Genomic DNA, 27,063 nt, shown 5'->3' with positions numbered 1-27,063 from the left:
AGTACTGCCCACGTAGTATATAGCAGCCATGTAGTACTGTATATAGTACTGTCCACGTAGTATATAGCAGCCATGTAGTATATAGTACTGCCCACATAGTATATAGCAGCCATGTAGTATATAGTACTGCCCATGTAGTATATAGCAGCCATGTAGTATATAGTACTGCCCACGTAGTATATAGCAGCCATGTAGTACTGTATATAGTACTGTCCACGTAGTATATAGCAGCCATGTAGTATATAGTACTGCCCACATAGTATATAGCAGCCATGTAGTATATAGTACTGCCCATGTAGTATATAGCAGCCATGTAGTATATAGCAGCCATGTAGTATATAACGCAGCCCACACAGTATCTAACACTGCCCACGTAGTATATAGTACTGCCCACGTAGTATATAGCAGCCATGTAGTATATAGTACTGCCCACGTAGTATATAGCAGCCATGTAGTACTGTATATAGTACTGTCCACGTAGTATATAGCAGCCATGTAGTATATAGTACTGCCCACATAGTATATAGCAGCCATGTAGTATATAGTACTGCCCATGTAGTATATAGCAGCCATGTAGTATATAGTACTGCCCACGTAGTATATAGCAGCCATGTAGTACTGTATATAGTACTGTCCACGTAGTATATAGCAGCCATGTAGTATATAGTACTGCCCACATAGTATATAGCAGCCATGTAGTATATAGTACTGCCCATGTAGTATATAGCAGCCATGTAGTATATAGCAGCCATGTAGTATATAACGCAGCCCACACAGTATCTAACACTGCCCACGTAGTATATAGTACTGCCCACGTAGTATATAGCAGCCATGTAGTATATAGTACTGCCCACGTAGTATATAGCAGCCATGTAGTACTGTATATAGTACTGTCCACGTAGTATATAGCAGCCATGTAGTATATAGTACTGCCCACATAGTATATAGCAGCCATGTAGTATATAGTACTGCCCATGTAGTATATAGCAGCCATGTAGTATATAGTACTGCCCACGTAGTATATAGCAGCCATGTAGTACTGTATATAGTACTGTCCACGTAGTATATAGCAGCCATGTAGTATATAGTACTGCCCACATAGTATATAGCAGCCATGTAGTATATAGTACTGCCCATGTAGTATATAGCAGCCATGTAGTATATAGTACTGCCCACCTAGTATATAGCAGCCATGTAGTATATAGTACTGCCCACGTAGTATATAGCAGCCATGTAGTATATAGTACTGCCCACGTAGTATATAGCAGCCATGTAGTATATAGTACTGCCCACGTAGTATATAGCAGCCATGTAGTATATAGTACTGCCCACGTAGTATATAGCAGCCATGTAGTATATAGTACTGCCCACGTAGTATATAGCAGCCATGTAGTATATAGTACTGCCCACGTAGTATATAGCAGCCATGTAGTATATAACGCAGCCCACGCAGTATTTAGCAGTGTGGGCACCATATCCCTGTTAAAAAAAAGTATTAAAATAAAAAATAGTTACATACTCACCTCCTGGGATCCAACGGCACGCTGGCGATGTGCGCGCGGCTGCTGCCATCTTCCGTTCCCAGGATGCATTGCGAAATTACGCAGAAGACTTAGCAGTCTCGCGAGACCGCTAAGTCTTCTGGGTAATTTTGCAATGCATCTCTGGGACCGGAAGCTGGCGGAAGACACGAGCGCATCCTCGGACTACGGAGGGTGAGAATAGCAGGTTTTTTTTATTATTATTTTTAACATTAGTTTTTTTTTTACTATTGATGCTGCATAGGCAGCATCAATAGTAAAACGTTGGGGACACACAGGGTTAATAGCAGCTGTAACGGAGTGCGTAACCCACGGCATAACGCTGTCCGTCACCGCTGGCATTAACCCTGTGTGAGTGGTGACCGGAGGGGATTATGGAGCGAGCGGGCGCCGGGCACTGACTGCAGGGGAGTAGGGAGGGACTAATCGGACTGTGCCCATCGCTGATTGGTCGCAGCAGCCATGACAGGCAGCTGGCGAGACCAATCAGCGACGCGGGATTTCCGAGACGGAAGTTGCCGACAGAAATACAGACAGACAGAAAGACAGACAGACGGAAGTACCCCTTAGACAATTATATATGTAGATATTTCCCCATTCAAGATGTTTCAAAAATAAAAAGAATTCTTGCACTGTTACATAGCCATTAAGTTTGTCTGGAGCATATTTTCTATGGCTAATTAAAAGCTAAGTTTTATTAATAATTTACAAGCCTCCTCGCTGAACTTCTCCCACTTTTGGTGTTCTTGCTGCAGCTGCTCTGGTGAGGCACTCCATGCTCCACACCCTGAAAGGTGAACTGAGTCTATTTCTTTCTTTTCATGAAAAAATAAACGGTTCTTATTCATGGTATAATAGTAAGTCAGTTCCTTGCTCAATTTAAAAGATTGACCCAAATGACTCCCGTGAAGCAGCCCCACCAGAAAAACTGGGTGTGCAGATATTTATTTAGTGGAAAAAGCTACTACTATATACAACTAATATAAAACATAAATGTACAAGGAACAAAAGGTGACACCTAGAGATACATAACCATTAGAAGTTTGTCAGCGGTGTCAGTGTGGACATGAGTGTGAACCACTCGGATAGGATGAAGAAACCAAAAAGAAGAAAAGCCGAGGAGCGGTTTGAAATGTAAATTAATGTAGAAGGACAAAGGATAAATAAAGAATAGCCTTTATTGAACAAAGTCTAAGTGGAAGTGGCAGCAAAGCAAAACAAATAGCATAAGATGTCTATAAAAAAGGTAGTAACAATCATATCAAGAGCATAGAGTTTTAAGTTAGAAAAGGTGCAACAGTGCTATAAATCACCATGGAGAAACGTAGATGGTATTTCTATCTTTAAAGCTCTGAGTGTCAGAATTTTTTTTTTCCATTTTCTTTCTCCTCTTTTTTCCATTTCTTCTTCTTCCTTTTCTTTTCTCCTTTTCCTTACATCATGTAAGATCCATACGGAGATTCACACCAGAAGGATATCTGGTTTCCAAGACCAGAATCCAAACTGATTCTCTATTGTGACTTTGATCCATTTTTGGATATGTAGGAGATATTTTCCAAGGTACATTCAGCATGTCTTCCCAATGCGCCTGATCGATATTTCCCAGGGCCTGCTCCAATTTGGACTTACTATAGGTTTGCATATCAAATTTTGGCAATGAAACAGAAATAACATTTTGATATCATAGCCTTTATTAGTGTAGAAGAAGTTGAGAAGTCAGGAAGTTCAAGGGACACCGGACCGAACTGAGTGTGAAAGGCATGTCTTGTAAATATCGAAAGTACAGTCTGGAATGTCTTACACCTAAACTGTGAATTACTGTTCCAGAAGATCGAGCAATTCATGGAGGCTAGCATTGCACCTTTGAGCTGTGAATTTGTGAACATCCTAAAGATGTAGTGCTCCATAATTGTTTTGCTTAGTGTAGAACATAATTTGGCTGAGCCGGGGATACAATTCCATAGGGTTTTAGTGCCATCATAGGCAAGGGTGATGTCACAGTGCACTGAGAAAATTTCCATGTCAGGTATAGACCATTAATGCACGTGAAGCACGGACATGTTACCGCCAGTGTACAGATATGTTTATCTGCATTATTCATGGAGGTAAATCTGTTCATTATTATTCCTTCATTATTTTTAAATACTTTATAAAGTGTATAAAACGTTTGATTCTTTATTCACAGACAAGCAGCAGTTTCTGGTCAATATTAACTGTAATGTTATACACTTATTATCAGAAATGCGGAAGAGGTTACAGCTACCAATGACAGGTGATACATTATTATACCTTTCAATGTACATTGATATTTATTTACAGTATAAATTGAAATGAGATGCTATAAGGGTGTTCTCACATTTAAAGGGGTTATCCAGGTCTATTTTTTTTCTATGAGCCTATAAACTAACAGGCAGGTAGTTGCTAACTACCTACCTCTCCTACCCAACGCTGACATTCAGCTGCTCAACATCAACAGATCAGTTCTTCCGGATTGCTCTTTTAACGAGGCGTGACTGTCAACATCATGCTGATTGACAGCCGACCCCCCCCCCAGAGATAGGCAGTGGCAAGCTAGCTGTCAATCAGCATCATGTTGGCAGTCACTCCCCATCAACAGAGCAGAGCAGAATAGAAGAAGCTGTTCTGTCGCCATGACATCAGCATACACCTCTGAATCGCTGGCAGGACTGGTCTGTGACTGCTCTGTGGTGCCAGAGATCAGCGCCGGGTACAACAGACAAGTACCTGACTATTAGTTTTAAGCCCATAGTTAAAAAAAAAAAAAACAGTGCTGGATAAACCCTTTAAATATTTAGCAAAAAATATTGGTGAAAAACACTTTAGGAAAAAATATTTGCCCTCAGTTTGAATTACTTAAAGGGGCTGTCCAAAGTGTTAGACCTCGTTCAGATTTCAGTGATTATTCCGGTGCACAAAAAGATATCTGATTTACATCAGTGTTTCTGATCCGATTTTCAGTCAGTGTTTGATGAGCGTCAGTTTTAGCATCAGTGTTTCGCTCAGTGGGCTGCTCCTGCCCTCCGCTGTCCTGACGTCATGCTTGTTTCCAGGCCCCGTCTTCCAGGGAACAGAACGTCATTCTCTTCTCACTCAAAATAGGATAAAAGATTGCCAGTAGAGATGTCCATCTGTCAGTCTTTTTGTACAGGTGTAAGGGCAGAGACTGTTGTGTTCCTGCCTCTAAAGACATCAGTCGCACGTCAAGTGTGAGTAGTGTAATCCCGTTTTTGCACATGTTGTGACATGTGAAGTGTGAACTATGTCATGAGGTTTTAGGAGTGTAATGTAACTAATGTACACAGTGTGCCAATGGCCCACCAGTAACCACATCCAGGCCCCCATTTTTCAGGTTCATACAAACATGACATTATCCTCTATCACAGATTTATCTAACAATGTACTGGGCAGATTGATAAATTAATAAGATGCTGCCTCTGTCTGTACATAGTGATTCCTGTTTATTGGGCCTAGTACTGCTTATATAAGAGGGTGATGGTCCATTCTTGCACAATGGCCCATCGGAGGATCCTCCTGCTCTCCTGTGGACCAGTCCAAGCCTGAATGTGTAGTGTGATGGGTACTGATGCTGCTGTGTGGGTACTGCGAAGGTAATGCCTAAGGTAACTCAGGTACACTCAGCTCAGGTATAGCGAAAGTATAGAAAGGGATATAGGTTACTATACAGGAAAGGATGTAGTATGTAGATAAAAGGGGAATTACTTCCTCATTGGGCTGTTAGTGAAAGTGTTCGTTGGAGTCAAGTACAAAACGTCCTTGTGGTATGATGTCATACAGAACTCCCTGCGGACATTCCTGCAATGTCCTGAGCCTACAGCTAGATACAGTGCTATAGAGAGCACCTTAACCCCTTCAGTACAAAGGAATATAGACGTGGAACCGTGTGAGGGAAGCCTGACGGATCTCGGTAATACTGCGGTGCCAGACAGGCAATCCCAGGGGCTGACAGGAGAATGAAGAGCAGGGATAGTCCAAGCTGAACATAAGGAAATGATGGAAATGTACTGTGTTAATGGGACAAGTGGTGAAGGGTGCTGTGCCCAATACTGCGTATTAAAGACTGATGTACATGAACTGTCCAGTAAAGTTGTGTCCCCTGATGTGTGTGCGGCTGGTCCCGGAACTGAGGATGTGGAGACAGCGGAGGCTTCCGGCTGACATGTGAGTACAAAGCACCATACACAGCCCAACACATATGGACTGGGACACGATATTTTTGTAATGTGCCAGGGGGTCATGAAGCAGCAGCTCGCTCATGGCTACCGCCCTCTGGCACTTACACATGCAGGGCTCGGAATCTCATGCAGTCATCAGTGATTTTTCTCTAAACAAAACACGGTCAGAGTTTCAGCAGTGTTTTTGATCAGCGTGCCATCAGAGTGTCATGGGCATGCTTCGATGGACGCTTACTGGTGTTAGCAGTATTTCTGCGAGCTCATGTTTGGGACCCCGCACATTTGTGGACTTGATCCCTTGGCTCTACTTTATTTGCTATACTTTTCCTTCTTTTTTGACTGTTGGCAAATACTTGTGTTATTTGCACTTGTGGTTATACACTGCCATCTTGTGGGAGACATTGGAATTGCTGGGTGTACATTCTTGTGCAGATGTTTTCTCATCCTCTTTGTCTGTGCTCTCATGATCTTGTGTTGTCTCCATAACTAATATTGTCTGTGTATTTCATTTTGAGGAATTAACAAAGATGCAACGTAATGTCAGATATTAGTTTGCTTTTCTTTCATGTAAGATGTGTTGCCTTCTGGTGTTATAGGACCGTACATTTGGGTACATAATATTAGCTGTCTGATAAGTCACCACTGAAGAATTATATTATCATGTCAAAAATATTTCATCTACATTTTCTTTAGCAGCATGTATAACTATTAAAGAAAATGTGTCTTCACAGTTGTCTCCATATCTTTGCGAGTTTCCCTTGCAGCCAGTCTTGTTTTGTATTTTTCAGCTGTGTCACCTGTATTGGATTTTACTTTAAAAGTCTATTCACAGCCTATGGCCTTTCTCCCATCTGGTTGTCCTTAGTGTATTAGTTGAATTTATTCCTTCACAACTTGAATCACCTTCATAACATTGGGTATATGAACAGGGATGTAACTACAACAGGTGCAGGGGTTGCAATCGCATCGGGCCCTGGAGCCTAGGCGGCCCTAAAATTCACTTTGGCCTATATAAAAAGACTATTGCTTTTAAAGATTTTAAATATTTGGGGGCCCCGTTGGAGCTTTCGCATCGGGGCCCATGAGTTTCTAGTTACGCCACTGTATATGAAGACTTCCAATGTCAGGCCCTTATGTATAATGCAGACTCAGGAGCTGAGCCCGCATCATACTGGACAGACATTGGGTGCTCGTTGGCTACAATGGGCACATAACACAATAATGTCAAGTCACCCTCCAGTAACAGCAGCACCGACTTTTCAGGAACAGCAGTGACGCAGGAGATAAATATTCATTGTTTTTATTTTGTGGTCCTGAACTGACTGAGCAGGGAATGTCCAGCAGTGGACAATCCCCCTAATCTGTGGTCTCTCTGTAGTAGCATTTCCACTTTATAAACTTCCATAGCTGGTAATTGGTATTATTCCGTTTATCCTTCCTTTTCTCCTTTATACTGTACATATAGAGAGAGTTTGTATTCAGGAAATGAGAGGACTCCTTGCATCGGTCTGATCACCAGGCTGTGCGCTGCTGTGTGCTCTCTGCTGGGCTGTGACTGGGGCCATAATCCGTTTCAGAGTTCAGCTTTCATCAAAATAATCAGCATCATCTCAACATGGAACCAAACTGCAAAAATTAACACAGCGCCATCTACTGTCTGACTAACATAGTCACTCCAACATAAGCTGCAGCTGTTGCTATTACTCAAACTTCAAAATCCTTATCTTTAATTGTACTCTTAATGTATTACAAAGTGTTTTTTTATTTTTTACAACATTATGTTCTGGCTTTTATTTAAAAGATATTAGTTTATGGGAGCAAATCTGTGCACTTGTCTTTTCTTCAACGTGTCGAGCCTGTTGTTGTTTTGACTCCTACAACATACTTAGCATTTTTTCTAAGTGAGAATGGGGCTTTGGAGACCACCCCGCTACCCATACCCCACATGTATTGTATGGAAATAAAATGTTAAGTTATTGCGGTAACATAATGGAAATAGCACATTATCATCGTGTTCTATCCTTTCAGATATCATAGACCTCTGCGATGAAAAAGGTTCCTTAAAGTTCCTCTTCTTAATTAGAAATGATTGGCAAAGTGCAGCCAATGTTTTGACTCCATATGAAACTTACTACATATGCAAGATAGTGAGAGGAGAACAAGGTATGCTATATCACATTACTAAAGGTTATTCTTGGCATTAAAAAAACTGGGAAATAAACAGTTAACAATGGGTGAAACAAATGAAAAATACCATATTGTAACACTTAATGACAGTTTGGATACTTACTATGGCAACTTCGTGTTCTTACACTTTAGTGCCAATGTTAATGTGTGTGCCCTGTTGTGGACAATCTCTCCCTTCCAGAAAACCCTTTAATTTCCCATGCACTTCTAAATGAAAAACTGGGAGCGTTGTGTATTGTTGATATCTTCGCTGGTAACTTTCTTACTTACTTCATTACTATACAATCATTTGAGTAAATCTCGCCCCAATCAGTGATATTTTCCATAAATGTTTACAACCTTATCAGGGCTTGTCCATGGGTTCCAAGAACAATTCTTAAATTCATTGCTGATAATCTGAAGGTTTCCCTTCCTGATGTTCCCAAATTTTATCTATTAATGGTAGATTCTGATATATTTCTCCATAATGCGGATTGCTGTATTGAAAAAGAAATAAAACTTCCAAGCTAAGAAAACAATCAAGATAATATTATAGTGCATTTAGTAATATTAAAATTCAATTATGTATCCCTTCAGAACTATATGTCAATGTTGAGGACAGTGTGTCTGAAGAAATATACACTGCTAAAAAAATAAAGGAACACTAAAATCCCACATCCTAGATATCACTGAATGAAATATTCCAGTTGTAAATCTTTATTCATTACATAGTGGAATGTGTTGAGAACAATAAAACCTAAAAATGATCAATGAGAATCACAACTAATATCCCACGGAGGTCTGGAGTTGGAATGATGCTTAAAATCAAAGTGGAAAATGAAGTTATGATCCAACTTCAGTGAAAATGCCTCAAGACAAGGAAATGATACTCAGTAGTGTGTGTGGCCTCCACGTGCCTGTATGCCCTCCCTACAATGCCTGGGCATGCTCCTGATGAGGCGGCGGATGGTCTCCTGAGGAATCTCCTGCCAGACCTGAACTAAAACATCCCCCAACTCCTGGACAGTCTGTGGTGCAACGTGATGTTGGTGGATGGTGCGAGACATGATGTCCCAGATGTGTTCAATTGGATTCAGGTCTGAGGAATGGGCGGGCCAGTCCATAGCTTCAATGCCTTCATCTTGCAGGAACTGCTGACACACTCCAGCCACATGAGGGCCAACCGCACCAGCATATGGTCTCACAAGGGGTCTGAGGATGTCATCTCGGTACCTAATGGCAGTCAGGCTACCTCTGGCGAGCACATGGAGGGCTGTGCAGCCCTCCAAAGAAATGCCACCCCACACCATTACTGACCCACTGCCAAACCGGTCATGCTGAAGGATGTTGCAGGCAGCAGATTGCTCTCCAGGGAGTATCCAGACTCTGTCGCGTCTGCCACATGTGCTCAGTGTGAACCTGTTTTCATGTGTGAAGAGCACAGGGCACCAGTGGCAAATTTGCCAATCCTGGTGTTCTGTGGCAAATGCCAAGAGTCCTGCACGTGTTGGGCTGTGAGCACAACCCCCATCTGTGGACGTCGGGCACTCAGACCATCCTCATGGAGTCAGTTTCTAGACATTTGTGCAGACACATGCACATTTTTGGCCTGCTGGCGGTCATTTTGCAGGGATCTGGCAGTGCTCCTCCTGTTCCTCCTCGCACAAAGGCTGAGGTAGTGGCCCTGCTGCTGGGTTGTTGCCCTCCTATGGCCCCCTCCATGTCTCTTGGTGTCCTGGCCTGTGTCCTGGTAGCGCCTCCAGCCTCTGGACACTATGCTGACAGACAGAAAATCTTCTTACCACGGCTCGCATTGATGTGCCATCCTGGATGAGCTGCACTACCTGAGCCACTTGTGTGGGTTGTGGAGTCCGTGTCATGCTACCAAGAGTGTGAAAGCACAACCAACATTCAAAAGTGACCAAAACATCAGCCAGAAAGCATTGGTACTGAGATGTGGTCTGTGGTCCCCACCGGCAGAACCACTCATTTATTGAGTGTGTCTTGATAATGGCCAATAATTTGCATTTGTTGTCTATTCCATTTGCACAACAGCATGTGAAATTGATTGTCAATCAGTGTTGCTTCCTAAGTGGACAGTTTGATTTCACAGAAGTTTGATTTACTTGGAGTCATATTTTGTTGTTTAAGTGTTCCCTTTATTTTTTTGAGCATTGTATATACAGTATATACATATACACAGCTCTGGCAAAAATTAAGAGACCACCACATCAAAACGCTGTCATGGGCAGCCCAATCTCCAGACCTGAACCCCACTGAAAACATCTGGAATGTAATCAAGAGGAAGATGGATATAGTAAGAAAACCTGGCATACACCGTATCGATGCTGTGAAAGATTTAATATATAGTACATACAAAAGAAGGCGTTTTGGTCGTGATGACCTTCCTCAATATACTAGATAAAGAAAAATAAACAAACAAAGGTATATAGAACAATAATGTACAGCAGAGGTGTCAAACTGCATTCCTCGAGGGCCGCCAACAGGTCATGTTTTCAGGATTTCCTTAGCATTCTACAAGGTGCTGGAATCATTCTGTGCAGGTGATTAAATTATCACCTGTGCAATACAAGGAAATCCTAAAGTGGTGTACTATGAGGTATAGGTAGTAACAGTCAATTTGTTTAGGGCAGAAAAGACCTGGAAAGACATAGGAACTGCCAGTTTTTGGCACCGCGTTTAGCCCTAGAATATAGCTCACCCACTCACTATATATTAAATCTTTCACAGCGTCTATACGGTGTGTGCCAGGTTTTCTTACTATTTGCACAAGGTCTGGGATCCTACCTGAGCACCACAACATTAGCTGTGCTGATGGTTTTGTTTACACTGAGGATGATGGATGGTCACAAGCCATCAAACAAAGAAGAACTGGTTAAATTTTTTGCGCCAGAAGCAGTGTGAAAGACTGGTGAAAAGCATGCCAAGACGCATGAAAGCTGTGATTAACAATCATGGTTACTCCACAAAATATTGATTTCTGAACTCTTCCCGAGTTAAAACATTAGTATTGTTGTTTCTAAATGATCATGAACTTGTTTTCTTTGCATTTTTTTGAGGTCTAAAAGCACTGGGGTTTTTTTATTTTGACCATATTTCTTTGTCAGAAAAAAAAATACAAAAATTATTGCTTGGAAATTCGGAGACATGTCAGGAGTTTATGGAATAAAAGAACAATTTGCATTTCACTCAAAAATATACCTATAAAGCGAAAAATCAGAGAGTGAACATTTTGCAGTTTGCCGGAGTTATATATACTTCAGCATCATGAGGCCAAGCATTGTCATGTTGAAAAACAGTTCCTAGGACACAAATTGCCACATCAGCGATTCCACAACCAAATCAATGCAACATCGAGCTATCAGTGTGCGTGGAATGAAGACTGGAGGTGTCTAACTACAGTATATTATGCTACCTAGGAGTAGGACCAGTGTGAAGCTCTCTAATGAAGGCCTCCTTATGGGATAGTCTACATGGCCCATACATCTCCATGTGGATTCAAACACTCAGTAATCTCAGGAAGATGAAGAACTAGAAGGGCACACATGGACACCAGCACGGCAGCTACACAGCTGATCGAGTGCTCACTATAGATGTGCTATGATACTATTTAATATGGCGGACTATGCATCTGTATACAAAAGAATGGAAGGGGTAAACTAAAATCTCTGAAGAAAAAAAACATAAAGAAAGGAAAAATAAGTACCGTACATATTTTACATTAAATGAAAAACTGATTTAATAAATAGGGGGGAATATTGTCTCATTATTATAAATATGAATAGCGATAAACTAAAGTCAAAAGTGCCTAGCACCATATAGTCACAAGTATAGAATAACCAATACACATAGCAGCATAGAAATGACCTATATGTGTGAACCTATAAAGGAAAAATACCACAAGAAATAAACAGGGGCGTAACGATCACAGTCGCGTCTGAAGATGCACATCCAGCTGAAGTGATCTGCAGTGCAGGGACTCACTGGCTCTCAACACTGCAATACATGTTCCCGATCATTCAGAGGCTGGCAGCTGACATCAGCGGGCCAGTTATTGGCGTCACATGGTAGTGACATCATGCGTTACCATAGCAGGCACGCTGATGTCAGCTGCCTGCCTCTGTCCCGGTTACAGAAGCAGACACTGCACATCGGGGGATCGCAGGAAGGGAAGTAGAATTGTTTTGTTGCTGTTTTTTGTGCAGAGGCAGAACGGAGGCTCAGGATGGGAACATATATATCTGGAAGGGGCCCTTGATGGGGATATATATACCTGGAAGAGGCCCGGATAGGAACATCTATACCTGGAATGGGACCAGTATGGGAACATGTATACCTGGAATGGGAGCAGTATGGGAACATGTATACATAGAATGGGAGCAGTATGGGAACATGTATACATAGAATGGGAGCAGTATGGGAACATGTATACCAGGAAGAGGCCCAGGATTGGGGACATAAATACCAGGAAGCATCCCAGGATGGGGGACATATATACCTGGAAGGGGCCCAGAATGGGGACATGTATACCTGGAAGGGGCCCAGGATGGGAACATGTATACCTGGAATGGGAGCAGTATGGGAACATGTATACATAGAATGGGAGCAGTATGGGAACATGTATACCTGGAATGGGCCCAGGATGAGAGACATATATACCTGGAATGGGCCCAGTATGGGAACATGTATACCAGGAAGGGGCCCAGGATTGGGGACATAAATACCAGGAAGCATCCCAGGATGGGGGACATATATACCTGGAAGGGGCCCAGGATGGGGACATGTATACCTGGAATGGGCCCAGGATGAGAGACATACTGTATATACCTGGAATGGGCCCAGTATGGGAACATGTATACCAGGAAGAGGCCCAGGATTGGGGACAAAAATACCAGGAAGCATCCCAGGATGGGGGGACATATACCTGGAAGGGGCCCAGAATGGGGACATGTATACTTGGAAGGGGCCCAGGATGGGAACATGTATACCAGGAAGGGGCCCAGAATTGGGGACAAATACCAGGAAGCGTCCCAGGATGGGGGACATATATACCTGGAAGAGGTCCAGGATGGGGACATGTATACCTGGAAGGGACCCAGGATGGGGACATGTATAGCTTGAGTGGGCCCAGGATGGGAAGCATATATATACACCAGGAAGGGGCCCAGGATTGGGGAAATACAAGGAAGCGGACCAAGATAGGGGACATATATACCTGGAAGGGGCACAGGATGGGAAACATATATACCTGGAAGGGGTCATACATCTGACCAGCATGCAGGTGAGGGCCCAGGTCCGAATTATGCACTGGGGCCCATCGGGCTCTAGTTATACCACTGGAAATAAATACTATGGTGAATAGTACAAAAGGAATTAAACTCACAAGAAGAGAAAAGGTATTACGGTAGATACAGAATAGCTAAGCTCTGGTTAGAATCTCAAACTTCTACTCAGCATGTGCTCAGTACTGCGGCCATGAAGCCCCTCATTAATGACCACAGAATTTACAAGTAAAACAAAGACAGAGGGGTTACTGTGCCATTGGTGACCCATAATTTTATATCAGTTGATAGACCCCCCCAGCTGCCATAGGAACCCATCAAAGGCCTACAGGGCTGCTGTGGCTGTGTGCCTTTTTCAATGTGATTAAAAATGATTTGACATTATTTCTGCAGAGACAATTTATTGGAGGCTCTGAAGGCCCATGCTGTTCGCATTAACTCCAGAACTCTGCCTGCACTATATTCATTAAAAAATTTATGAAGAAGTGTGGCCGACCTTCAGGAAATTTCTGGATATACCATGTATACATCTATATGGTTGCCCAAGTTAGGAAAGCTGACAGGTTTTGTACTTTGGAAGTCATCACAGTTTATTTCTTATCTATGATAAAAGTACAAAGGAATTAAAAAAAATCAATGCTAAACATACATAAAGCATTCAAATCAGGATTTACACACCCTGGACAACTACCTAGGTCAATATTTGCAGGTACTCCATGCTGATAAGACAAGATGGAATGCTAGACTAAACTCCCAAACAAAATGTTGCAATGAATATTCATTAAATGGACAAAAGTATTGGAGACCTACTAGTGATGAGCGCAAGTGCTCGTTCCTAGAGTTTGCCAAGGGTGCTCGGGTGTGCGCCAAGTATCGCGGGTACTAGAGTGAGAGGTTCTTGTAGCCCCCGGGTGCATGTTTCACATCTGTTAGCCACAAAACTTGCAGGGATTGCCCATGTTTGTCAGGGTCCCCCTGCATGTTTTGTGGCTGTCTAACAGCCATGGAGCATGTGGCGGCCACGGGGATGCGAACATCTCACTCAAGCACCCTCTGCAAACTCAAGGAGCGAGCACTTGAGCTCATCACTAACACCTACACATAACACATATAAAAGATATATGACATCCCATTCCAAATCCTCCCTTCACAGTTAGAACAGCTTCCACTCTTCTGGGAAGGCTTTCTAAATCTAGAAGATGTGAGGTCTAGAAGAGAACCTGGTAGCCATCTCCATTCTAGTTCATTCCAAATGTGTTTGATGGGGTTGAGGTCTGGACTATATCTGGACAGTCAAGTTCTTTCACACCAAATTCACCCAACTATGACTTTATGGACCTTGCTTTGTGCACTGGGGCACAGTCATGGGAAACAGAAAAGAGCCTTCCCCAAACTGTTCCTACAAAGTTGGAAGCATAACAATTGGCCAAATTGTCTCAGAAACCTGCAGCATTAACGAGGTTGTCCACTACCATAACTCAATGTTTTGCCATAAACGACTAAGGATAATGCCCCTAAAGAATTCTATATACCTTTTCTGCCAATTTTCATGTTTTGTACCTTGCATATTTTACAGGGAATACAGCATAGTACACAGGGTATAGAACAGTGTGCGTATAATGTATATACAGTCTGCTGTATACATACAGAGACAAGGGAGAGCTGTGTCTGCACCGGAGCAGTGTGAGCACTGCTGAATGGAGCTCACCCAATGTTAGATTCCAGAGCCAGGAAGTCAGAGTGAAATTGACGTGACATCACAGGAAGTCAGAGGATTGTCGGACAGAGATATTGTGACCAAGGGAGCAGCTCAGGTTACATAAACATTTGAGAAAGCAAGGTAGTTACAAGAGTCCATCTTTGACAGACAGTTCTCATGAAAAGGGCTTGTAAAGTAAGGCCAACTTTTTTAAGATTTCCCTTCACTTGATCGAGGGGAACTAGGCCAGTCCCCAAAAATTATCCCATAGTATTATCCCTCCTCCACCAAACTTTAGAGTTAGCACAATTCAATCAGGCAGATATCATTCTGGAATTAACTAAAACCAGACCCGTCCATCAGACTGCCAGATAAAGAAGTGTTAATCATCACTCCACATAACATATTTCCAGTGCTCCACAGTCCAGTGGCGATGTGCTATACACCACTCTATCCGAAGCGTGGTAATGTGCTTGGTGATGTAGGGCTTGCATGCAGCTGCTTGGCTATTAAACTCCCCTACTGGCACAGTTTTTGTGCTGATGCTATTTCCAGAGCATTTGAGTCATCCTAGCATTGGGGACATCAATGCGATCTGCACCTCAGTATTTGGCGACCCCTCTGTCAATTATGTAGTCTGATACAGAGTGCGTGAGTTGATGAGGCTCCTAAATGCTTCCACTTTTCAATAATATCACAGTTGATTGTGGAATATTTAGGACTGAATAAAAAAGATGAATTCAATGATCAAGGCGTGTCTTCCAACAATTGTCAAATTTACACATTTCCTCCACTGACCTCAGATGAAGCCCTTGGCGAGACGCGTTTCAGGTGCTGATGACTGAATCGTTGTATAACATTTGGTTTTCTATAACTGCTCTAATCTGCTGTTTCTATTTAATCTTTTAGGCCTTTGTGCCTTCCTAACCTTCTCCCCTGGGCCGTCTTTCTTTCTTCTTTTTAATCTTTATGTACATCTCGCTGACATTGCCTTTTGCACTTTACTTTACTTTAATCTGTCTTACTGATGTGCCTGTCTACTATACCACGCTGTATTTATTCATTTACTTTGTAGCACACTTGGTTCAAACAACATTTGTTGTTGACTTTTCTGGTTGTGCATTTTTGTGTTTTTTTGTTATTTATTTTAGGATCTACAAGCATAATAGGTATTAAGGAGAGTTTTGTGACCACCATTGCTAGATTCATATACCAGGCTTGCAAATATACAGCTAAAACTGAAGAGGTGAAAACCCACCTCCTTGTTAACAATTTTTTTCAATAGCAATAAATTGAAATGGGTACTTTGCATGGAAAAGGCTGTATGCATGAAAAGAGGACAAGGCAACAAATCTAGACTACTATGTGCCCTATCGCTAGACTGATCCTGGTCCGAACTGACTCCTCTAGCTCACCAGATATCATCTTTGCAATACAACAGGCTGCTCATAAAAGACACATTCTCCCTTTATTATTTTTTATTTTAAAAAAAATAGGATCAATGTCTTGAACACACTTTTGTCCATGTATCTTGAATATTTGGATATAATTTCTATCCTTTAGGCTGTTTACACACGTTCCGGATTTTTCGCGATAAAACCACGAAAAACACATCCATTAAGCATCCTATTAATAGAATGCAATCCGCAATTTTTGTGCACATGTTGCGTTTTTTTTCCGCAAAAAAACACACATCGCAGTAAAAAATGCAGCATGTTCATTAATTTTGCGGATTTTTCGCGGATTTCCCGCTATTTAATGCATTGGGAAGCTCAGGAAAAAAAACGCAAAAAATCTGCACAAAAACGCGATAAAAACTCGCAAAAAACGCATGCGGATTTCCTGCGGAAAAAGTCCGGTTTTGTTCAGGAAATTCCTGCAAAGAATCCTGACGTGTGCACATAGCCTAAATATTGGATGTTCTTTAGTATGGTTTTATTGCACAACTCTGTGAGAGCAGTTGTTTGGGTGGAATGGATTTTGTTTAAAAAATTGTTGAAAATGAATTCAACAAATATTGACTGCGGAATTAAGGCAATGTGGAAAGAAAAAATGAACATTTTACTTTTTTTCACAAAATATTACTTTGGCCCCAATGTTTTTATTTTCACAAGAGTAGCATGAGAAAATGGACCCCAAAATGTATTTGTTGTTCAATTTCTCATAAGTACGCCAATTCCCCATATGTGGGGGAAATCGAATGTTTGGGCACACAGCAGGGCTCAAAAGGCAAGAGCACCATTTGCCATTTTTTAACTCAAAATTGTCTGGAAGCATTAGCCGACGTCATGTTGCATTTGGAGAGCCCTGATGTGCCCAATCTGTAGAAACCACCCACAAGTAAACCCATTTTGGTAACTAGACCCCTCAAGGAGTGTATCTAGATGTGTATTGAGCACCTAGAACTGGGGTGATTCACAGAAGTTTATAACATTAAGCTGTGAAAAAAAAAATTCAAACAAAAAAATCAAATTTTCACATAAAAAAAAGTTCTTTTAGTCCCAATTATTTTTTTTTTTCACAGGTGTAATGGGAGAAATTGCCCCATTCAATTTGTTGTGCAACTTTGATGGAGTATGAAAATATCCCCTATATGTGGGAAAACTACTGTTTGGGGGCACGGCAGGGCTCGGAAGAGGAGGAGTGCCATTTGACTTTTTGAGCGACAAATTATGTGGAATCGTTAGTGGATGCCATGTCAGGTTTTTAGAGCCCCTGATGTGCCTAAACAGTGGAAGCCCCCCACAAGTTACCCCATTTTACACCTTTCAATGAATTAACCCCTTTCTGACGTCAGGCGTAATAGTACGCCGATGTCGGATACCCTCGCTTTGATGTGGGCTCTGGCGGTCAGTCCACTGTTATGGTTCTGGTGGTTAGGAACACATGAACTGACCTGATAGGTAAACCAAAAGTAAGGACAAGCTCTGGGAATGTGGGAACTATACTGACCGCAATCCTGATCCTATCAAGACACACTATAGGCAGCCGTGGAGCGTACCTGACTCGGCCTAGACGCCTCTTCACAGCCTGAGAAACTAGCTACCCCTAGAGAGAAACAAAGCCTCACTTGCCTCAGAGAAATTTCCCCCAAAGTGTAGACAGCCCCCACAAATAATAACGGTGAGTTAAGGGGAAAACACAAACATAGAAATGAAAACAGGTTTTAGCAAATGAGGCCCGCTAATAACTAAATAGTCAGAAGATAGCAAGGAATCTGTGCGGTCAGTATAAAATACTACAAAATTATCCACGCAGAGAATACAAAAAGACCCCCACACCGACTCACGATGTGAGGGGCGCAACTCTGCACCCAGAGCTTTCCAGCTAGCAATAAAATAGCATATAAGCAAGCTGGACTGAACTCATAATATACTGAGAAACATTTTCAAAAATCAATGAGCAAAAATGGACTAGCATGAACTTAGCTTCTCCACGAGGAGACAGGTCACAAGGGAAGTCCCAGAGAGATCTGAACCAGTACTGAATACAACGACAGCAGGCAACAAGTAAAGGTCCAGATGGAGTTAAATAGGCAGCAAGCCTAGCAGGAAACGAGGCAGCTGGAGTCCAGCTACAGACCAGCCGTAACACTCAAAGCCACCAGAGGGAGCCCATGAACAGAACTCACAAAGTACCACTCATGACCACAGGAGGGAGCCCGAGAACGGAATTCACAACAGTCCACATCTTTTCCCGGGACATGAACAGCTGACATGTGCCCGCAATAGCCGCAGGTGGAATCGTGATCCACCCATGGCCATCAGTTAAATGCCGCTGTCAAATGTTGACAGCGGCATTTAAATTCCGGTTCCGGCAAACACGCAGGAAATATGCACACCGATGACCCGCATCCTGGAGACCTCTATGATTGTCACTGCAGGATTGCTGTGAGCGCCACCCAGTGGTCGGCGCTCATAGCAAGTCAGCAATTCTACTACATAGAGGCGATCTGAGTATCGCCTCTATGTAGCAGAGCCGATCAAGTTGTGGCAGCTTCTAACCTCCTATGGAGGCTATTGAAGCATGGCAAAAGTAAAAAAAAAAAAAAAAAAAAGTGTTTAAAAAAATTAAATATAAAAGTGCAAATCACCCCCCTTTCGCCCCATTAAAAAAACAAAAATAAAATCAAACACACACATATTCAGTATCGCAGAGTTCAGAATCGCCCGATCTATCAATAAAAAAAGGATTAACCTGTTCGCTAAACGGCGTAGTGAGAAAAAGGTCAAATCGCCAGAATTACGTTTTTTTGGTAGCCATGACATTGCATTAAAATGCAATAATGGGCGATCAAAAGATCATATCTGCACCAAAATGGTATCAATAAAAACATCAGCTTGGCGTGCAAAAAATAAGCCCTCAACCAACCTGAGATCACGAAAAATGTAGACGCTACGGGTATCTGAAAAAAAAATGCGCCATTTTCCAAGTTTGGAATTATTTTCACCACTTAGATAAAAAATAACCTAGACATGTTGGTGCCTATGAACTCGTAACAACCTGGAGAATCATAATGGCAGGTCAGTTTTAGCATTTAGTGAACCTAGCAAAAAAGCCAAACAAAAAACAAGTGTGGGATTTCACTTTTTTTGCAATTTCATTGCACTTGGAGTTTCTTCCCATTTTCTAGACATGGCAAAACCAATGGTGTCCTTCAAAAGTACAACTCATCCCACAAAAAATAAGCCTTCACATGGCCATATTGACGGAAAAATAAAAAAGTTATGGCTCTGGGAAGGAGGGGAGCGAAAAACTAAAAAAGCTCCGGTCATGAAGGGGTTAATCTAAGGGTGCAGCAAACACATTGAAACCACAGGTGTGTCACAGAATTTTATACCACTGGGCAGTGAAGACAAAATAATTACATTTTTACCACAAAAATTTAGTTTGAGCCCCAGATTTTACATTTTCACATGGGGAAATGGGTAAAAATGGCACCAACATTTGTCAGAATTTCTTCTAAATGTGGAAATATCACATATGTGGCTGTACAGTACTGCTTAGCCACACGGCAGGATTCTGAGGGACAGAGCACTATTTGCCCCCTGGAACACAGATTTTCCTAGAATAGCTTTCAGACTCCATATACAGAGCACCTAAGTGCTAAAAGAGCAGAATTCCACCTCAAGTGACCCTATTTTGGAAATTATACCCTTTGGGAATTTACGGTGTAGTGATGATTTGACTCCATGGGTGTTTTCCAAAAACAAGCAGCAAAGGATGTTGCTGAGTGAAAATTGCAAATCTGTTATTGTAGTGCCCTTGCATTGTAGTGCCCAATATGTTATGCCCACTACGTTATGCCCAGATTGTGCTTCTAGAGACATACACCCATAAATAAGGCAGACTCACAATGCTACAGAAATGCCAGACATGTGAATGCGAATTGTGGCTTAGGCACACCGTGAGGCTTAGAAGGGAAGAGAGCATTTGGAAGTGCAGAATTTGCTGGATTTCTTTTTTTGGGGGGTGGGGACCCATAGCACTTTTCCAGAGCCTTTCTACTACCAGTAACCTAGAAGCCCCCTATATTTCCATTAACAGATGACACACCTGAGTGGGGACTTGCTTTTTTGTGGATTGAGTTGAAGCTATTATTGGGAACATTTTACATAACGTTTGGGATCACATTTATCCTGCACTCTATGCTGAGCACTTATATCGGGGTTAAGAGTTTGTATGTTCTCTCCGTGTTTGCGTGGGTTTCCTCCGGGTACTCCGGTTTCCTCCCACATTCCAAAGACATACTGATAGGGAATTTAGATTGTGAGCCCCAAAAGGGGACAGCGATGATAATGTGTGCAACCTGTAAAGCGCTGCGGAATATGTTAGCGCTATATAAAAATAAAGATTATTATTATTATTATATTCCATCTAAATCAACAAATTACATGATTCAGATGAAACACCCAACTGATCCATTCACTATAATGAGGCAGCAGAGTTACTCAGGACTCAGTCTGGTCCCTGTTCAGAGGTGCACAAAACTGTAGCCAACTGCACATTTATGTATGCATAAAAAGATGGACACCGCCAGATCATATGCCAGATAAAGTCCAAAGTGAAACCATCTGCTTCATTATAGGGAATCTTCCATCTAGGGTTCCGTCTGAATCACGTATTTCAGAGACTTACACGGAGACCCCGGTATAAGCGCTCCGCACAAGATAAATTTGCGCAAAGCCTTACTGCGATCTTTGGGAGGCATAATGAACAAATCAACAGCAGGTAAAGAATTGTTTTTATTCATTTTTTACACTGTTCCTCACGCGGTATCAGTGATTAGATAAATTTATTCTTCGGGTCGGTGCTATTACAGCGATACCAGATTTATATATTGACAACCCCAAAGTATATACGTTGGGGATAAAAGGAGGTTCATTTGCACAAATATTTAAAAAATTGAGTTTTTAACTAGTCGAATATATAAAAAGTTCTAAAAATTCAAAAAGTGAGGAGAAACATAGTTTGCTGACACTATAAATCATGATTTAACATATACCAAGTAAATATATGTTATATAGGCACTAGCAACAATCACAAAGTTTAAGTCAGTATCATGTATTATATGGAAGAGCCCAGTAAGTTAGAGAGAGACTAGGTTATCCGGAACATATTCAATGTAATCAAATGTAACAAATAAAGTACAAAAATTCACATGTAATTAGAGGAATTCACATAAATAGTTTATAAAGTGCAAGTGCATAAATTGAAATGGGGAAACCTGAACCACACAGTTCTTAGTTCGGCTAAGACAGCCTAAATAAACTCTATGGTAGTTCATGTTCTGCTAAATAACCATTCACTAAGTGGAAAAATAGCATGAAGAGCCATTAGGCTCATGGAACACAAGAGACATACATAGATAGTACTTACAAAGTGACTGGTGCCTTGCTGATGTATGCAGCGCTGTTCCAGTCTCAATGCAGCAGTGTTCAAATGTATTTGTGTCTGAAAGACGCTAATATATTTGAAGTTAGGAAGGAAAGAGCGGCGTTTCCCGGACAGCCTCATGGAGCGCACAACATTCTGCAGCAGGCTGTATGCTGTGCAGGCCTGGCATAGAGACTCATTGGTCATCATAACTTTTTGAATTCTGGAATACATATAGAATAACTTTTTACTTTATTATTGTATGTATTAGGCTCCAAACATGGACACTGCTACCAAGAGATAACACTCATCTTGTCTAGTCCAGATCCCAAGCTCACAGGTATGTACATCTGCCGAGAATGTATATTACTGATATGCTATGATAAATAAGATTTGTTCTTCACCTACTTGTCACTTTCACACTATAGATGCATTAAGGGCCCAGTGTGACCTTCTGGAAAAGAGTCGCCTTAAGCTTCTCAAGTCTAGTCAACCAACAGTCCGTCATCTACCTTCCCATTCATCTAATGCTTTTTCCCAACAATCAGTGAGTGTGTATTTAACATATTTTATAACTGTCTTTAGGCATAAATACACTGTGTTCCAAATTATTATGCAAATAATATTTCCTCATATTTTCTCTAAATTACCTATCTGAATTACAGTCATTGATATTTTCCAGTCATCTACTATTCTAGTATAATTGCAATGTTTTGGAACAAACTGCCTATGAAAACAGTATCTTTAAAAAAAAACAAAACACTCAAAATGCATGTTCCAAATTATTATGCACAGCAGAGTTTTCAACCTTTTTTTTATTTTGAACAAAAAAATGGTCAGTTGTGAAGTTATAAGCATTATCAGCTTATTACAAAATGGAATCAAACAGTTTTCAAGTGAAAACTTTATTCTAGGTGATGTTACATTTGCACATAGGACCCCTTGTTCGAAAGAAGCTTCTGAACTCTCTCGTCCATTGAATTTATCAGTTTTTGGATGGTTTCTGCTTCAATTGCTTTGCATGTGGACAGAATACCCTCCCAGAGCTGTTGCTTAGATGTGAACTGCCTCCCGCCATCATAGACACTCCTTTTGATGATGCTCCAGAGGTTCTCAGTGGGGTTGAGGTCAGGGGAAGATGGTGGCCACACCATAAGTTTGTCCTCTTTTATGACCATAGCAGCCAGAGATGCAAATGTGTTTTTTGCAGCATGAGACGGTGCATTATCATGCACGAAAATGATCTTGCTGTGGAAAGCACTGTTCTTCCTCTTGAACCATGGCAGGAAGTGTTGTTTTAGAAACTCCACATAGATTATGGAGTTCATCTTTACCCCTTCAGGGATCATAAAGGGACCGACAATCTCTCTCCCCATGATTCCAGCCCAAAACATTACTCCACCTCCTCCTTGTTGGCGCCTTAGCCGTGTTTTCATGGGGTGTCCATCAACCAGCCATCCTCCACTCCATCCATCTGGACCATCGAGCGTTGCACGGCACTCATCGGTGAACAAAACAGTTTGGAAGTCAGTCTTCATGTATCGTTTGGCCCACTGGAGCCGTTTCTGCTTGTGTGCAGTGGATAGAGGTGGTCGACAGGATGGCTTATGCACAGATGCAAACCTCTGAAGGACCCTGCATCTTGTTGTTCTGGGGACGTTGGAGGCACCAGCAGCTTCAAAAACTTGTCTGCTGCTATGACAAGGCATTTTTGCAGCTGCTCTTTTAACCTTACGCAATTGCCTGTTGGAAAGAGTCCTCAATTTTTCCTTATCAGCACGCACACGTGTGTGCTGGGAATCAGCTACATACTTCTTGATTGTGCGATGATCACGATGAAGTGTCTTGGCAATGTTGATTGTAGTCATGCCTTGACCTAAATACTCCACAATTTGTTGCTTCTCAGCAGCCGACACATCCTTTTTGTTTCCCATTTTGGCAAAAAATGTAGGCTGCCTAATAATGTGGAACAGCCTTCTTAAGTAGTCTTGCCTTTATTTGGACACACCTGCCAAACTAATTTGCACAGGTATCTGCAATTGCTTTCAGTGATATAAAGAGCCCTGACACACATCACCATCAATTAGTTTAAATGACAAACAAAAAAATTCTAACCTTATCACTCCTAAACTTTTTGTGCATAATAATTTGGAACACAGTGTAGATTCAAATTAGATTCACTAATTCAGATAAAGTGAACTCCACAAATCAAATTCAGTAACACCTTTAACATTTTTTTTCTCGTATACTTAAAAACCATATGCACAAACTATTTGTCTCTTCTCTGTCCTGCTACACCATGAAAATTAAATGTGTGGAGTCATGCTGAAGACTGAGAAGGGAAGAAGAGCCTTGCTGTGGACTGAGGAGACTTGTTCGGGATCGAGAAGGAGATTGGAGCCATGCTCTTGAATGAGGAGGACAGTGGAGCCTTCATTGGGGACTGGGAAGGAGAGTAGAGTCTTGTTAGCGACTGAGAAGGAAAGTGGAGCCTTGTTGGGATTGGAGAATGAAAGTAGAGCCTTGTTGAGAGACTGAGGAGAGTAGAATGTTGTTAAGGACTGAAGGTACCTTCACACGAAACGACATCGCTAGCGATCCGTGACGTTGCAGCGTCCTGGCTAGCGATATCGTTTCGTTTGACACGCAGCAGCGATCAGGATCCTGCTGTGATGTCGCTGGTCGCTGAATAAAGTCCAGAACTTTATTTGGTCGTCCGATCGCTGTGTATCGTTGTGTTTGAAAGCAAAAGCAACGATACCAGCGATGTTTTACACTGGTAACCAGGGTAAACATCGGGTTACCAAGCGCAGGGCCGCGCTTAGTAACCCGATGTTTACCCTGGTTACCAGCGTAAAAGTAAAAAAAACAAACAGCACATACTTACATGCGTCCCCCAGCGTCTGCTTCCTGACACTTACTGAGCGCCGGCCCTAAAAGTGAAAGTGAGAGCACAGCGGTGACGTCACCGCTGTGCTGTTAGGCCGGCGCTCAGTCAGTGTCAGGAAGCAGACGCTGGGGGACGCATATGTAAGTATGTGCTGTTTGTTTTTTTTACTTTTACGCTGGTAACCAGGATAAACATCGGGTTACTAAGCGCGGCCCTGCGCTTAGCAACCCGATGTTTACCCTGGTTACCCGGGGACCTCGGCATCGTTGGTCGCTGGAGAGCGGTCTGTGTGACAGCTCTCCAGCGATCAAACAGCGACGCTGCAGCGATCGGCATCGTTGTCGCTATCGCTGCAGCGTCGCTTCGTGTGAAGGTACCTTGAGAGTAGAGCCCTGTTGGAGACTGAGATGAAGACTGGAGCCTTGCTTTGGACTGAGGGAAGTAGAGCCTTGTTGGGGACTGAGCAGGAAAGGAAAGTAGAGCTTTCTTTGATAACTGAGAAGGAGAACGGATGTCTTATGGGCACTATGCAGGAGAGAGGTGCTGTACTGGGCACTGAAAATATCGGTTTCTTCAACAAGTTCAATTTTTATTTCCTATAACAGAAAAATTTAATTTGAAAAGCTAGTGTGACACATGCCTTTCCAATATTACAGTTGTTTTTGTCATGTGACAATTTGATTTGCAGCTTTATAGGGCAATAGAATGATGGGACATACTGGGTGGTAGAAAATTAGTTTACTTCTTATAACAATATGGTATTCACTGTATAGACGTATTATTCAATTATGACATTGTTACATTACTTGTAAAAAACATGCTTGTTTTCAAAAAGGTAATATATGGTTCTGTCATCTCTAAGTAACATGGACTCACAATTTGTGTATTTCTACAGAATCGAGGACCAGTAAAATCATCTGAAGAAGAAAAATCAGAATTAAGAAGTGACACACGAAGTCAGAGGGGCAAAACTTCAGGCACTTTCCAAAGAGACAGACAAATAATTATGTATACAACGTTGCGATGATTCATGGATGTTGTAGACTAGATGTATTGTGTATGCTAATGTGCACTAACCAACAATAAATCAGGCATCAAAAAGCTGTAATCTATCCTGTACACAATATAACCTGCACTAGGATCATATCGGGGCAGATTTCCTAATACCCTTTAATCAATACAATGGAAACTTAGACTAGACTTTCTTGAAATGCACCAAATCTATCACAATGGCTCATGTGGGATGATAATAAGATGCGTAGATTGATAAGAAGATGCGTAGATTGATAATAAGATGCCTAGATTGTCTGCACAAAGTCTACAACATCTATTAGTTGGCTTATCCTAAGACCTGATTTTTAAGCTAAATATTTTGAGCACACTATTAGGCTGGGTTCACACTGCGTTAGTGTGACCCGTTTAACGGACTACGTTACACCGCGGCATAACGCGGTGTAACGTAGTCCGTTAACGCCGCCATTGAATGTAATGGCGGACGCATCGCTAGCGCTCACCCACAATAGGCGTGCGCTAGCGATGTGCCGTCATTGAGTGACGGACCCGAGACGCGGGCTGCAGCGTTTCCGGGTCCGTCACTGCTAGTGCAGATAGAGCTAGCAGAGCTCTATCTGCGCTAGCGGGATGCAGACGCCGGCACTTGCGCTAGCAGCAGCGTTAGCGTATGTGCTGAATGGGCTGCTGCCAACGCAGTGTGAACTAAGCCTTAGTAAATTTGGCATGCTTTAACACCCTTGGCCACATTGTCACACATTTTCTAATTTTGTCTAGTAAGTTTCTAAAACCCTTAAAAAATGTGCCAATTTTGGAGTAAATCTTTCCCAGTGTTTATAAATTGCAATAAAGAAGAACATACAGGTACTTCTCACAAAATCAGAATATCATCGAAAAGTTAATTTATTTCAGTTCTTCAATACAAAAAATGAAACTTGTATATTACATAAAAAGCAAGGTTTGATGACTGACAGCACAACTGACCACAAAAAGCAGGCAAAGGCAGATGCCCGTCCTATATCCACTGGACCCAAGTGGAAGAGTACATACCGTAGGTTGAAGTGAAGGACAGCATCCAGTCAAGGTGAAAAAAAATCTTCTTTATTGTGCCATAAATGGCACAATAAAGAAGATTTTTTTTCACCTTGACTGGGTACTCTCCTTCACTTCAACCTATGTATATTACATAAAGTCATTACAAACAGAGTGATCTATTTCAAGTGTTTATTTCTGTTAATGTTGATGATTTTGGCTTACAGCCAATGAAAACCCAAAAGTCATTACATTATAACATCAGCTTGAAAAATGATTTTAAATCTGAAATGTTGGCCTACTGACATGTATGTATGTTCAGTAGATGCAC

The 27,063-nt window shown here is 41.9% G+C and overlaps 2 protein-coding genes across 2 annotated transcripts in view; one reads left to right on the top strand and one right to left on the bottom strand.

Moving 5' to 3' along the window:
- Positions 1–27,063, bottom strand: part of FOXO4 (forkhead box O4) — a 291,021-nt gene that overhangs the window by 224,941 nt on the left and 39,017 nt on the right. The gene's annotated exons all lie outside the window — the stretch shown is intronic.
- On the top strand, positions 3,544–25,971 carry C2HXorf65 (chromosome 2 CXorf65 homolog). The gene is made up of 6 exons (XM_077292432.1): positions 3,544–3,646; positions 3,727–3,813; positions 7,784–7,918; positions 22,071–22,139; positions 22,228–22,346; positions 25,585–25,971. The coding sequence occupies exons 1-6, from the start codon at positions 3,622–3,624 to the stop codon at positions 25,714–25,716; spliced, it is 567 nt and encodes a 188-aa protein (XP_077148547.1). The 5' UTR covers positions 3,544–3,621; the 3' UTR covers positions 25,717–25,971.

The sequence above is a fragment of the Ranitomeya variabilis genome, chromosome 2 (assembly GCF_051348905.1).
Source record: "Ranitomeya variabilis isolate aRanVar5 chromosome 2, aRanVar5.hap1, whole genome shotgun sequence".
Classification (NCBI taxonomy): Eukaryota; Metazoa; Chordata; class Amphibia; order Anura; family Dendrobatidae; genus Ranitomeya; species Ranitomeya variabilis.
The sequence above is the reverse complement of the archived record's forward strand: the minus strand, read 5'-3'. Positions and strand labels throughout refer to the sequence as shown.